General features: G+C 37.6%; 1 protein-coding gene across 1 annotated transcript in view; it reads right to left on the bottom strand.

Moving 5' to 3' along the window:
• VWA8 (von Willebrand factor A domain containing 8) overlaps positions 1-15,190 on the bottom strand; it is a 235,770-nt gene that overhangs the window by 192,928 nt on the left and 27,652 nt on the right. Inside the window, 1 exon segment of the mRNA XM_018560480.1 lies at positions 7,500-7,667. Coding sequence (XP_018415982.1) covers positions 7,500-7,667 — 168 coding nt within the window.

Raw genomic sequence — 15,190 nt, 5'->3', positions numbered from 1 at the left:
CTTCTATAACATATTCTATGCCCCATTGGGGCGGCACAATGTCAAAGATAAAGGCTTTAAGACCATAACCAAGCAGCTCGATGATCGTGTTTCTACAGTCGTAAATATTATTAAGAAGTTTAGGGTACATGGGAGTGAAACCAACCTCCCTTTATGTGGCCGCAGGAAGAAAATTGACCCATATTGAATAGAAGGATAGTGTGAATGGTAGACTCAGCCAAGGAACACTTCCACTTTCAAATACATACAAGGAGTACTCCAAGGTCAAGGTACATAAATGTCTAAATCAGATAATTTCATCGACTAATCATTTTCGTCATAGTTTTTGTCAACAACATTTTTTCAGTGACTAAAACTAGACTAAAACGAAATAAAAACGAAGTTATAATGACTCAAACTATAATGAAAATATATTGACATTTTAGTCAACTAACTAAAACAAGACTAAAATGTTAGAGAGAGACATTTGGGAAGAGATCCAATAAGAACTAATCTCTATGGACTTGAATAGAACGTCTAATAGGTAATATGTGAAATGGCATTACAGCCAATAAAGTTTTTCATTTTAATATTTTAGAGTTGCACTTGTGCTTGAAAGAATGAAGAATGTCATATGCAAATTGTTATAATCAATGCATATCTAATTTCTGGTCCTTTGTTAAAAATACTCAATATTATTGTTTCTTTATAAGACTTTGTTTAATGTAATTTTAAAATAAAGACATGTTATACAGTCATGGCCAAAAATATTGGCACCCCTGCATTTCTGTCAGATAATGCACTACTTCAAGCAGAAAGTTTTGTCCAGTCCATTTTTGGAGTTTTTGCTTGGAATGTGTCGGGTTTGGCCTTTTTTTCTCAACTTTTTTGTTGTTATACCAATACAAACAAAAGAAATAAACATGATAATGCCTAAACATTTGTAATTGCAACAATTTTCTGCGCGAAGTGGTACATTATCTGACAGAAATGCAGGGGTGCCAATATTTTTGGTCATCACTGTATATCACAACAGTTAAATATGTGTCTGTATTGCATGTTCAAACCTTAAAGGAGATAAGTAATAACAGGTTAATGGATGTTTACTCCAGGAGTATACAGTATAATGAGATTGAAAATTCTAGAGAAATTCTTAAATTACTCTTAAACTAAACCCACTAGATTAAGATCTACTGTATATTTAATCGACTAAAACTAGACTAAAACTATAACAATTCAGATGAATATGACTAAAACTAAATAGCATTTTAGTCAAAAGACTAGGACAAAAACTAAACCAAAATATGCTGTCAAAATTAACAATGGTCTAAATACACCATCTGTCACTTTATGAGTGACAGTGAGCTCAAAGGAAGACTGATAGTAAATCAAAGCACAGCTAAAAGGAAGAATGGCTGAGAAGACAACACTGGACTATTCTGAAGTGGCCATCTATCAAACATCTATGGAAAGAGCTGAAACATGTAGTCTGGAGAAGGCAGCCTTTAAACCTGGGACAGATGGAGCAGTTTGCTCAAGAAGACTGGACCAAACTACCTGTTGGCACGTATAAAAAGTCTCATTGAGAGCCACAGAAATTAATTGTTTGAGGTGATCGACTCCAAAGGTTGTGCAACAAAATAATAGGGTAAGGTCCCCATTATTTTTATCTATGCTATTTTATTTGTTTTATTTAAAATATTACATCAGATCGAAAATCAAAAGCAAAGTCTGTTTTTTATTAAATATGAAATAAACAGTGAAGAATGCCGAATTACTTTGGTCAGTTTCATGCCATTTCAGAGAAAACTTCTGTCTTCTCTGATTTGTCAGATTCGACAGATTTGTCGCTGTCTGTAAAATCCACACAATAAAGGGAAATCCTACCATTGGCAGTTGTCATGAGTCTCCACTAGTAGATTTTCACTTTACTCCTGCTTCAGACAGTTAAAAATGTAATATTGCCCTTCATTTTTGTCCTAGTATTAACAGTCATTGGGACAAAAACTAGAGAAAAGGTTAAATTTCTTTTTTGTTTAGAGTTTCACCTTCAGTTATTTCACATGGGTTTATTATGGCATTGGCAGAAATTGCAATGGCATTAAGATTTGATCATTGAAAACCTTTTTTTCCCATGAATCAATATTTTGATAAGCAAAAACTATTGAAATAGTCTCAAATGCTAGAGAGTTTACATATGAAACACTGTTACTCATAGCAAAAATAGAAATCAGAGGGAACAGAATTTCTTTATCAGCCAGACAGTAGCCTGAGACCTGACACACATAATCTTGCTCAGTATCTCAAAAGGATCATCTGCTGCGGCCGTGCAAAATCACTAAATGAACAAGACTTGCCTAGCAAAATTACTTTTGCCTATATACAGTATATTTACTGAAGTTACACATCAAACATTTACAAGAAAAGCTGCTTTGGAATATAAATTTGCTTTGATTTAAAAAGGATTGTAGCATGGAAAAGCAAAGCAAAATGTGATGACAATAGTGGCATCAAGCCCTTTCCCACACATAGCCCTGACACTGCTTTGTTCTCTAATCTGAACTGGACACCTTTTCTTTTCAAACTACATCCTGTCTGTCATATACAGGTACAGTGCTTGTTGTCTGGCATTCCGGTATCGATGATATTCTAAAAATAGGCCCATAAGCAATGGTGAGAGTTAAAGTAGTTCTTTGTTTTATTTATATTAGGTACTTACCATTACAGGAGCACTAGTTTTGGCTAGTATTTCAAAGACAGGAAATGTTAGTCACAGACCTACATGGCAGCTGCCATCACTGCTGCTTTCACATTATAGGAGTGCTACATTCTGCGGCTGCAGGTCCAGCGATGACCATGACTTTTGATAGGAATAAATAAATCTAATTAGCAGCACCTTGCAAGCGTCATTCACCTCCTAGTCCTTGTATCGCTGATCTGCCAGTTAAAATTTAGGTATGGATTTCCATTACACAGCTGCTATACAAGTAGCAAGACAACATCACACGTACAAACCAGTCCCAGAGTTGTGGCACCCAGAAATACACACAGAATTAAAGGAGAACTATGGGGTTAAGGCTTTTCCCCATAGTTCTCCTTAGGGTAACGGGAGGACACAACCTAGCGTCCTCCCGTCACCCTAGGCTCAGTATACCTCTAGCTGTAGCTCGCGGTATACTGAGACGCCTAAGTGGGTAAATTCTACAGTTATAATGCACTATTAGAGGCATTTACTTTATACCCAGAGCTAGGTTCAACTGTACAGACCATGAAACAAGAGAAAGGAGATATGGTTTCCTGTTTCATTAACAATAAAGAGCCTGCTGATCACTCTCAACAAGTGCTGCACACAGGAAAGAATTATTGAGTTTGTAGATTTTGAAGCTTAATGCCCTCTAAACTGGCTGCCCTAGGAACATGTATTGAGAGCCATATAAAAAATATAGTGTGGCCAGGGTTTCATACTGGTATCAAACTAATCTGTTAAAAATATTAGCCAGGCAAGCAGGGCTAAATGTAGAGCAGGGGAGCCAGTGCTCGTTTTATACAAGCTGTAAAGATCACATGTAGCAGCCTGCTTGTCTATCCCTCCCTCTCTGCCATGGTTTTCAGGGTCTCCCACTGTTCTGGGGGACCAGGGACCACGGCAAATGACTTCAGGATGGAGAGCAGGGAGAAGATCGGAGAACATCCATTCTCCGATCTGCTCTGTGTGATCAGTGAGACAGGAGCGCTGTACTCACAGCGCTTCCTGTCTCAGCTGTCATAAGCTGGGCCGTACAGAAGATCAGGCACAATGCTGTGCTCGACCTTCTGTCTAGGAGGGCAGGCTCTATAAAGAGAGCCTGTCACCGCCTAAAGCTAACACATAGGGGCTTGCTATCCCCTGTGTGATAGCAATAAAGTTAAGTGGAAAAAAAAGTGGAAAAAAGTAAAAAAATTATTTAAAAAAATAAAAAGGTGATACTAAATTTACAAATATTAAATTAAATACAAATGTAAAATACAGTGATAAAAGTACAAAATAATAAAATAAACTTTAAAAAAATAATAACAAAATAAAAAAGTAAAGAATATTAAAATAAAAATAAATAAAACAATATCTTGAAGCTAAGAGAAAGATGACCCTGCGAATCATGTGACCAGAAATTATGGTAGAAGGTGAAATAGACCTTTACAGATCAATTACTGCTTGTTAAAAATCAAGGATTTTGCTATATCACTGAGATGCTAAAGGAGATGCTAGGACATCCACACACATATATTGGCTCTGTAGAAAAATATACTGCTTGTTATCGAATGTTATTTCAATGTTCAGTGCATCTTAGTCTGTCAAAGTTCAGTCTAAGATTGAAGATCTTCGTTGCCATGCTGTCTGTCCATTCCTATTTTGTATTAATTTTAACTATATTGATGGTAAACATATTTTGATCTATTAAGATGTTAAATATTTTCATATATTTTAGTAATATATGAAATCTTAATTGTGAGGCATATACTGGTAGATTTTTCTCGTTTCCATGGTAACAGACAGCTGATGCAGTAGCCATAAGCAGGAATACATTAATTTTCTGTCTCATGTAACTCTTATAAATTAGTTTTTACAAACAAGCTAGCCTCTGCTGCTCTACAAAGAATCAGTTTTGTGGTAAGTGACTCTTTGTGAATGTAATTTTACGATTAACAATAATATAACATGCATATGCTAAATTCGGGAGGTCAATGCGTTAAAATATTGAAGGGAATCAAAAGGAAAGAAGTGATCAATAAATGAGCAAAAGTATGAATATTGAAATATTTTTCATTCTTTAGGGAGCATTAGTCAAATTGCTTGGTAAGTCCAGGTATAAAAAAGCGTGCAAGTCACTCCATGTGAAAGCACTGGGCCAACTAAATGAAGGGGTCCCTCCGTACAAATCTGGTGACCTGTAGCTTACACAGTGAATTGCTTATACTTCAGGTGTCTGAACAGAGTGGTATGGGAGCAAAAGGAAGATAAGTTTTCCTCTACAAAAGCAAAGCACAGATTGTAACACAGTTGCACTATATTTTTTTTATTATATTGTTATACTGTACAATGATTTCTGCCTCACAATGTTTCATCCACAGAACCATAAATAATGTGTGCTAGAACATTATTTTCTTCATGTAATTAAAAGTTTAATATAGAACACCCCTAGTTCTCATGAATCGGTAGTTGATCACCACCTGCAATGGTTCCCTTTTTTTCGTCTTCCTTAATAGGCACCTCATAGAAACTTACTACTGAAGCAGACCCCCTCCCCCCAACAATTTGAAACTACCACCATTATTGTAATATTCATTGCCAAATAAACATCTAATTATAATTATTTGCCCCATTTCTCTTTTGTCACATGCTAATGTGCCTCTTTCCACCTCCATTATTTTATCTCACAGATGTAATCAGTGGCCGGCTTCTTTTATTACGTTTTTGATGCCAGCCCACCAATTATGTCAGCACCACATCTGTGTAGAAAAATAAGGGATAAATGGGCTTTTTCCACGAGATCTCATAACATTTTCACAATCTCGAGTAAAAGTCTGCTCATTCTTTTTTTTTTTTTTTCTATACACAGATCTCATAGTTTACATATAAGAATTCCCTGGAAGACGCTGGTGATGTAACCTTCCCAGGGGGGCAGCTATGAGGCCCGAGAATACGTCATCTATGCCCCTAATCATCCAGGAAGTGCGAATAATTTAAATGTAAGTTACAGAATTGTATATTTTTACAATTTATTGCAAGATGTTTTATCAGCACGCAGAAAAGTCAGTATCAGGGATTTTTAGTGTTGGGGGAAGGGTCCCCTTTCATTACAGAATTCAAGCAGTATTTTTAAGTGCAACAAATTAAGTGACAGTTACTGAAAATGGGGGCAAGAGTCCAAAATTCTTCATATCAATGAATGTATTAGCTAAACATGGGGGTAAGAGATTACTTCACACTTTTTAAGAAACTTATTTTTCATTTAAAAACAGGCCTTGTTCACACCAAATGCAGAGCAGATCTGCATGAGTTTCTGCACACGCAGTGCCGCGTTTTTGCCACGTTCAGGGCTGTTTTTGGTTCAAAAAAATACAAATAAAATATATATTTTTTTTAGTTTAAAATGGGCTTTGTGCGTTCCAGTGCGTTTTTGATGCGTTTGCATGCGTTCCAGAGCAGGTAAAATAGGGCTTGCTGCAATTTTTTTTACATGCTCTGGAACTGAACGCTGCGGTGTGAACTAGAGCCCAAAATACCATTGGAATACATTGGACGCAGTTTTGATCCGGTCTGTAACTGCTCTGCTCTTGGAACACGCTTGTTGTGAACAAGGCCTTAGGCCAAACTTTTTTTGTTTTGTTTTTATTTTCAATAGAGCAGGGTATAAGTAAACCCCCTTCAGGTTATTTTCTGCTGTGTCCCATTGGAAATATTTCCCTTCACTTCCTGTCCTGTAGATACAACAAGAGGTAAGAGAAACCTCTCCAAATTGAGGAAAATTAACCATGAGACTTCCCTTCCAATCCTGTTCAGATGACAACTAACAGTCTGAGGTTTGTCTTCACTTTTAGTCTTAGCACCAGTTGCCACTCTGACAAATAGGAACAGTTAACTTTCTCTGCGAGGACACCAGACTGCAATAAAAGCATGAATGGGGTTCTAACCATTCACCACTACTCTATCCAGAACTACAAAAAAGTTTTGCCTTTAGATACACTTTAATGAAATGCAGTGCACTAAACATGTAGTCTGAGGGACAGGTATGCAGCACGGGAGGCTTTGCACCCCCTTCCCCACTTCTTTGTTTCCCTGCTATTCTGGACTGCTCAGCCTATCCTGTGAGAAGTCAAGCAAGGCCATCTTAAACTACATTAGGGATCAAATACTGTTCTTTACTTAATAAATGATGGTCAGGACCTGATGATTTTCCAATAACCATCCTAATTTTCACAAAAGACATTACCCAGAATGATAAGCAAAGCTGCTCTCTACTAATCAATTTAACTTTCAAGCTGACATTAAAGCCGATTCCCTTTTCACATTACCAGTGATAATTAAAAGCATTTTTTAACAAATGGGTGACTTAAATTCAGACAAATGGTTTGCATAAGGTAGCAGATAATAATCCTCCATGTAATTAAATGCATGTGTGTGTTTGAGAAACCATTTACCCTACATAATAAAATTACACCTATGCTCCACATGGCAAAAGCTAAATAAATGCATGCTTCATTTAGTAGACAGTTCTTGTTTGCACATCAAAGAACACGAAATCATAAACTCTGCAATGCATTAACTATTTTATTCCTATATGTGGTATTAAAATAAAATACCAAATAAATAATTATGTTTCATTCTGGTCAAGCTGGTTTGGGAACAGTTGCAGAAGCCCAGAATTTGTGAACCAATCGCGTACATACACACTTATGCATATATACTATATATATAACAGATTGCTTTCAACCATAAAATGGGTCATATAGATCTTCCTTTTTTGATAATAAGAGCTCACCTCAAGCAGTTTGTCGTAACGTTCTGCAGACATAAGAAACCTCCCATCCTCCAGCTGCATCTCCCGGTTCTCCAGCAAATTATTTAGGACTGGCAGGACATTCCGCTCGGCTTTTTCTAACCCCTCCAGAACCAGAATTCTTCCCTTTGTAGCTGCACGCACTGCACACTTTAGAGCAAAACAGAACATAAAGGAATATTAGGCAACAGCATAATATGAATAGGGAACAAATAGATACATTTCTGCCATGGTCACATATCAAGTGAATAGCATGACAGGGCTGTTTAGATTTATAAATATAATCTATTAACCATTCAATGCCAGTATAGAAATGGCTCCTTCTAAGCCTGCCACCCAGAATAATAAAGCCCTACCATTACATCATCAGGGCTAATACATGCAACACAGACAACAACACAGTGGCATTTTTTATTTTGTTACAGATTCATTCCTGCTCAGCTATGATACGCAAATGAGAAGTAACTACACACTGTCCTTATGCGTAACCATATACCGGGGGGGCACATAAATATAAAATTTGTTTTTTTACAATAGGGTTACATGAAGTACTTTTTTTAAATTAATGCTATAAGGGCTTAGTCGAGTTGTTCTTAAAGGCAGACCTATAGTCAAAGTTTGAATGGATTAGAAAATGTCTCCCGATTCCCTACTGTAACGACTGCTCTGTGGTACTGGCTACATCAAGTGAAAAAATTGCAGCGTTCCATACCATATACTGTAAAGAGCCAATTTCAATCCAGAAAATAAAGGAAAAACACGAGGTAAAAAAATATTGAAACCTTTCACAAAGTAAAACAAATGTGGTTGATTTCTCTCATTAAATAAGAAGTATTGGGGGAGTAAAATGTACTCTTCCCAATAGTTTGATTCGGCATGTAACATTGCAGCTGTCACACACCAGCTCTACAGTTCGAGAACGGAGTGATCATGTCACTGCTGACCACTCAGCTCACTGCTTCTCCCGGCAGAGAGTAGTGACTTTCAGTCACCACTCCCCAGAGGGATTCCCCACTCCCCTCTCTCTGTTCCTCCAGCTCTCGCCATTTGTCAATCAGGCAGTGGATCCCGACAATATTATCAGGATTTTTCCTGGCAGCAGCATGGCTCTGCGCTGTCAGCATATAGAGACCCCACGTTTGGCTATAGTTCTCTTTCAAATTATGAGTAGCAAGACAATTGTAATTAGTTTTTAATAACTTACGGTTTTTGTAATATGTTTTGTTTGTCGGGGTATTGGGGTAGTTTGTTAAGTTGAAAAAAACATAACAATAAACACCTTTGTTACCTATTAAAACTCCCAACTCAGCTTAATATATTTACATTACAGGTAACAAGCAGGAGCAGAGTGATTTTTCTGAGTTATGTAACAATGTATGTACAAATAGGAACAAATAAGTGATGATGCTATCCAATAACTGTAGTCCTTAAGGAGCATATATACATGTTTCAATTTACACCTGTAGTTCACAACACACTCTAATAAAAAATAAATAATCAAACAGACAGCGAGGACAATGGAAAACGAAAAGGTCAATTGTCATTTAATGTCTTTATCATCAAACAGCATCCAGAGAGATTACTTTCCAGTGAGTCACACTGAACACACTGAAGCTACACAGAACATGATTTTCATCTAGCTAATTAGAAAATATTTACTTAGCCATATCCCAATACACCTACTTACCATCTGTACATTCAAAACTCATTTAACATGTTAAAATGGAAAGGAAAAAAGTATTCCACAGGGACTGATCATAAAAAAACACAGAGAAAGCTTTTAAAGCTGAACTCCAGGCAACATCATTTCCAAGAGGGCTTAGTATGTGTTTACCTCTGCTGGGTTATAATTTAAAGTCAACAATGTAAACAGCTTGCAAAGAGTTCCTTAAATTTCATGCTGGTGTTGAACCTCTACCTCCTGCTTGGCCATTCAGACAAAAGGTGTCCGCAGCATCATTTTTGGCTGTGTTTTGTGAAGGGGCAAGTGTAATATGGGATGAAGACATGAAACTAGCACTTGAACAATGCAGATCTGAGCATCACGTTTTGCATTATGCTGCAGTAAGTTACTGAAATGGAGGGCAATGGGCAAAACAATGGATTAAAGGACAAGAAGTCACGTGCAGTCTAATGAAATTCTCACACTTCATTTTTGGGACATCATATTTGTATATAAGTTGATGTTACCGGGTTTTGGAGTGTCCCTTCCTCAAGCCGACATAGTGACATGGACATGGAAATTGAACAAACATTTACATCGAACATCTGCCGGAAGGATCTGAGTCTTGTCTTGTCTGTGAGCGTGTGCCTGACTTGTCAGCTGACTGTGGGCCACCCTTTTAGATCCCCTGCTTTAATACAATGACTACAGATATTCATTTTACTAAGATTTATGAAAAGCAAAATCACAAAAATGTGCATCATGTATATTGTGTATATTAGTATGCCACATGGCTAGTCTGATCTGGGACAAAGCTGAGACTGGTTTGCAAGTGGTAGTAACTTTGTACCCTTTGTTTTGAGTATTGCTTCAGGGTGTTATGCTTCTTTAATATTACAGAGGGATCAGTAAGGGGCATTAATGATTTTTTTCAGAATGAACAAAAATGTGCATATTAGACTGCAGTGAGACTTGTATGGACAGAGTTGGGATACTGACCTGCGAATATCAGGTTTAGGTTTAGGATGACTAATGTGTAACTTCAAAGAGTTTCTGCTCAATATATTCCCATCACACACCATACTGAAATAGACTTTAACATTCATGGTGCTATAGCTACTGTTGCCTGGCAATAGTGAAAATATGTCACCGGCATACCTTGAACCTTAGCCAGTCGTGAAACTTATTCAGAGCCGGACCCCTATATCAAGCATGTCTGATGCAGAGATCCTCCTTGGCTCTGAAACATTGGAACTACGATGTGATCTTTTAAAAAACATTGGAACTTTTCAGTAAGTTCTTAGAGCATCTGTCACAAAACTCAGGGCAGTGAAACTCAACGTATTCAGCTTCACAGAGAGTGACATCACGGTCCTGGAATGGCTATAAAGTGATATCAGTCTCCATTAGAGGCTTCTGGAACAGGTATTGTGCTTCAGAACAGATTTTCATAAATATTCAATAGCCACTCTGTGTCCTTTGCAAACTATGATCACTTTTGAAGAAAATGCAGTTAAATTATTTAAAACAGAAGATACCATGTAAAACTGATAACAGAAATCAGATGAAAAGATAAATATAACCCCGACTAGGAAATCAGAAAAGCACTGAATGAGTTAACAGTATAGCACATGAAATCCTCTTGTCATTCACGTGCACACAAATTAAAATCCAGCTTTTAATGGTTGCTCATAATTAGCTGTCTCCAGTTCCATTTTTGTAATTAGCTTCTTGGCCCCTTGAGCAGATAAAGGGAACAATATGAGGCAATTTAGTTTTAAATAGATTCTTCTAAGTCTGTCTGTTATCCAGATGCAACATAATATCCAATTTGAGGAACCCAAACGGATTAAAAATTAAACTTATGATTGAAAATTTTAAAAAAACTTTAAGAAAAGAGCAATCTAATTCTTATTGGAACAGTTTCAGACTTCATTCTATTGCACTTAATAACCCAGCCTTTGCAAACTCACTTTCATATTGGTAACACAGTTATAACAAAATATTCATTTATAGATGAAATCTAAATGCAAATTCATATATTCATTCCTGGCTCAGTTTTTAATCTCTAAATTTTCACTAATATAAAACTAGTCAAATCATAATGCAATAACCTACTTGGCACTGGGGATATACTGTATCTCCTGTTCATACTGACAATTATCAAATGTAACATAAAAAAGGATCCAATATGTTGGCCAGGGAACAAGATCCTGGACTTAGGGCCATTCACATTGGGTCCATGCACTAAATGCATGGTTCTGTGCGCGATGTACCTCGCGCACCATGCAATGCTTCAACAGTGCATGGTAGGTGCAGGGACCACGTGTGAACGGGCCCTGACACTGGATTTGGTGAAATGGTAGGAAACAGCAAATTTCAGAGCCATAATATCTACAATACATGGTTTACTGAACCATTGTGTCTTCTGCCTCTGCCATGGGTTCCTTCACATTTTCGCATTGAATCATGCATTTGCATAGTACAGGCAAGCCATCCACCAGCACAATGGAAACATATGGTGCTAATTCAGGGTGGGCAGCATCCATGACCTCCAGCATTCAGATGAGGACAGAAGTCCGCCTACATCCAGACCTGCTCCATTTCCCCTCTACCATGCCGTCGCAGCCAAATTGTGGTAATGATTATAAGGCAGGACTCGGATGTAAAGGGTGGGACTGAGTGCACTGATGTGAAGGGGGTCTCCTGATGTTAAGGGGGACACTCTGATGTGAAAGCAGGGGAAGTCCAAATACATTTTTTTGGGGGCCCCCCTTAAAATCCATGTAGACTTGTAGAGATTTTGGGGAAGCCAACTTTTTTTTATTTTTACCTTTTTTTACATTTTAGACTGGGGTGCGTTGAGATTTTGCATACTTTTAAGGGGTGTCATTAAAAAAGGTTGAGAAACGCTGGATTATAGAGGCTAATTACAAAGTACTACTACTTAGGTACATGGTCCCTGCCAGTCTAGGAGCCTATATTCACTACTGTTCACCTCTATATTTCCACCAATGTGGTCAGATGGGCACCTTGTTCCGAATTTGGTGGACTTGCTCTAAAGTCTAGAAGTTCTGGATACACATATAAAACTTTATTAATTCAGTAGCTGCTGTCAGTCTGCTTACATTTTTAACGGACATTTTGATAATGGACACAACTGGAAAGCGAAGCAGAAACAGTAAAATCCGTGTCCTAAGGAGTCCGTGTCCTAAGGAGAGGGCTGCAACACCCCTTCCTTCTAAACCCCCCATGTAATCGATCCCTTATCTTCTCTTCTTCAATCGTCTCCCCTTCTGTTAATTTGCTTCGCTATATTCTTCCTTTCGTAAAATCCTTTTTTCTCTGGACCTTTGGGTCACATAAAGCAATAATAATATATAACTAAGTCAATCCTTGACTCACCTAGGCAAAATACATTGTTCTATTTACCTGATTTTATACTATGTGTATTTATCAGTGTTTGTGGAAACCAACTACAACTACCCTCACTAGCATAGTATTGCATTGTTTCTTGTTCTTTTCTTGATGCTAATAAAAGCAAATGAAAAAAACCTAGTCCATTTTTTTTATTTGCAGGTCAAGAGAAAAAGAAAGTTCCAGGTATTTGAAAATCAATAGGGAAACCGAATGCACAATTTTACAATTTTAATAAACATGCACAGGACACTCTGTGCGACATTATCATTTATGATGGAAGTCTCTCTGCATCATATTTCTATTTTATACATATCTCACTTGTTACCCTGTTAATATGTGTCAGTATCAAGTTACCTGCATAGATTATTATACAGTCTGGAAATAATTGGACACTGACAGAATTATCATAATTCTGGCTCTGTACGCCACCACAATGGATTTGAAATGAAACAACTGAGATGCAGTTGAAGTGCAGACTTTCATCTTTCATTGGAGTGGTTGAACAAAGATATATGAAACATTTAAGCCCCTTATTTCAAGGGCTCAAATGTAATTAGGCAAATTAACACAATAATGAATAAAATGTTATTTTTAATACTTTGTCCAAAATCCTTTGCAGGCAATGACTGCTTGAAGTCTGGAATGCAAAGACATCATCAAACGCTGGGTTTCCTCCTTTGTGATGCTTTGCTAGGCCTTTACTGCTGCTGTCTTCAGTTGTTGTATTTTTGTGGGTCTTTCTGCCTTACGTTTTGTCTTCAGAAGTGAAATGCATGCTCAATTGGATTGAGATCAGGTGACTGACTTGGCCATTGCAAAATATTCCACTTGTTTGCCTGTAAAAACTCCTGGGTGGCTTTCGCAGTATGTTTTGGGTCATTGTCCATCTGTAAAGTGAAGCATCGTCTAATCAACTTAGCTGAATTTGGCTGAATCTGAGCAGACAATATATCGCTACACACTTCAGAATTCATCCGACTGCTTCTGTCTTCTGTCACATCATCAATAAACACTAGTAACCCAGTGCTGTTGGAGGCCATGCATGCCCATCCCATCACACTGTCTCCACTGTGCTTTACAGATGATGTGGTATGCTTCGAATCATGAGCCGTTCCAAGCCTTCTCCATACTTTTTTCTTCCCATCATTCTGGAACAGGTTGATCTTACTTTCATCTGCCCAAAGAATACTGTTCCAGAACTGGGCTGGCTTTTTTTAGATATTTTTTGGCAAAGTCTAATCTGGTCCTTCTATTCTTGAGGTTTAGGAATGGTTTGCACCTTGTGATGAACACTCAGTATTTGCTCTCGTGAAGTCTTCTTTTTATGGTAAACTTGGATAATGATATGCCTACCTCCTGGAGAGTGTTCTTCACTTGGCTGGATGTTGTGAAGGAGTTTTCCTTTACTATGGAAAGGATCCTACGATCATCCAACACTGTTGTTTTGCATGGAGGTCCAGGCCTTTTTGTGTTGAAGAGCTCACCAGTGCATTCTTTTTTACTCAGAATGTACCAGACTGTTGATTTGTCCACTCCTAATATTCCTGCTGTATCTCTGATGGATTTCTTTCTTTTTTTTTTTGCAGCCTAAGGATGTCCTACTTCACTTGCATTGAGAATTCCTCTGAACGCATGTTGTCGGTTCACAGCAAAAGCTTCCAAATGCCACACCTGGAATCAACTCCAGACCTTTTATCTGCTTAATTGATGATGAAATAACAAAGAAATAGCCCACAACTGACCATGAAACAGCTTTTGAGTCAATTGTCTAATTTCTTTTGGTCCCTTGAAAAAGAGGGGTCTGCATATTAATGAACTGTAATTCCTAATCCCTTTCTCCAATATGGATGTGTATACCCTCAACTTAAAGCTGAGAGACTGCACTTTAAGCCCATATTCTTTATTTAACTGTAACTTTAATTTATTTTGGTAAACAGCCACATAACAAAACTTGTGTCAGTGTCTAATTATTTCCAGACCTAACTGTCTATTCAGGAAGTGCCCCGTTGACTTATACAGGTCTAAATACCTGGTTTGTTTTGGTGTTTTTATCGTTTAACTTGTTTTGGGCTGTAACCAAGATGAGAGGTTTATATGAAAGTCCTCAATTTTTGCACTCTATTATGTGAGAGGTCCTTGGCCTCAGGCCCTGATGGGCTACCAAAAGAGGTACACAAACAATACGCTGAAGTGATAGTCCCCGCTCTAGCAAAACATATATATCACTGCCTTCTGTAGAGGTAACCTTCAAATATTTATGCATGATGCTACTTTTATACTCCTTCTCAAACCTAATAAGGAATCAGTTGAATGCATATTCTATAGACCTACATGTCTTCTGAACTCCGATTACAAAATCTTGACTAAAATGATGGCTACCAGGTTGAGCTTCATTATACCGTCTTTAGCTCATGATGATCAAGCACATTTTATGCATGAGTAGTCCACTACAATCAGTTTCCTTAGGACTTAAATGATAACTCAACGTAAGGGTCTTTTTTTCTGATACATGTGTTTTGACTTCTTTACATATGGTAAAAGCCATTGATTCAACTGAATGGCCAATCCTACAGGCTTGCCTCACTCACTC

The sequence above is a fragment of the Nanorana parkeri genome, unplaced genomic scaffold (assembly GCF_000935625.1).
Source record: "Nanorana parkeri isolate BGI_ZX_2015 unplaced genomic scaffold, ASM93562v1 scaffold457, whole genome shotgun sequence".
NCBI lineage: Eukaryota > Metazoa > Chordata > Amphibia > Anura > Dicroglossidae > Nanorana > Nanorana parkeri.
Note: the sequence above shows the minus strand (reverse complement) of the source record. Positions and strands in the feature narration are given on the sequence as shown.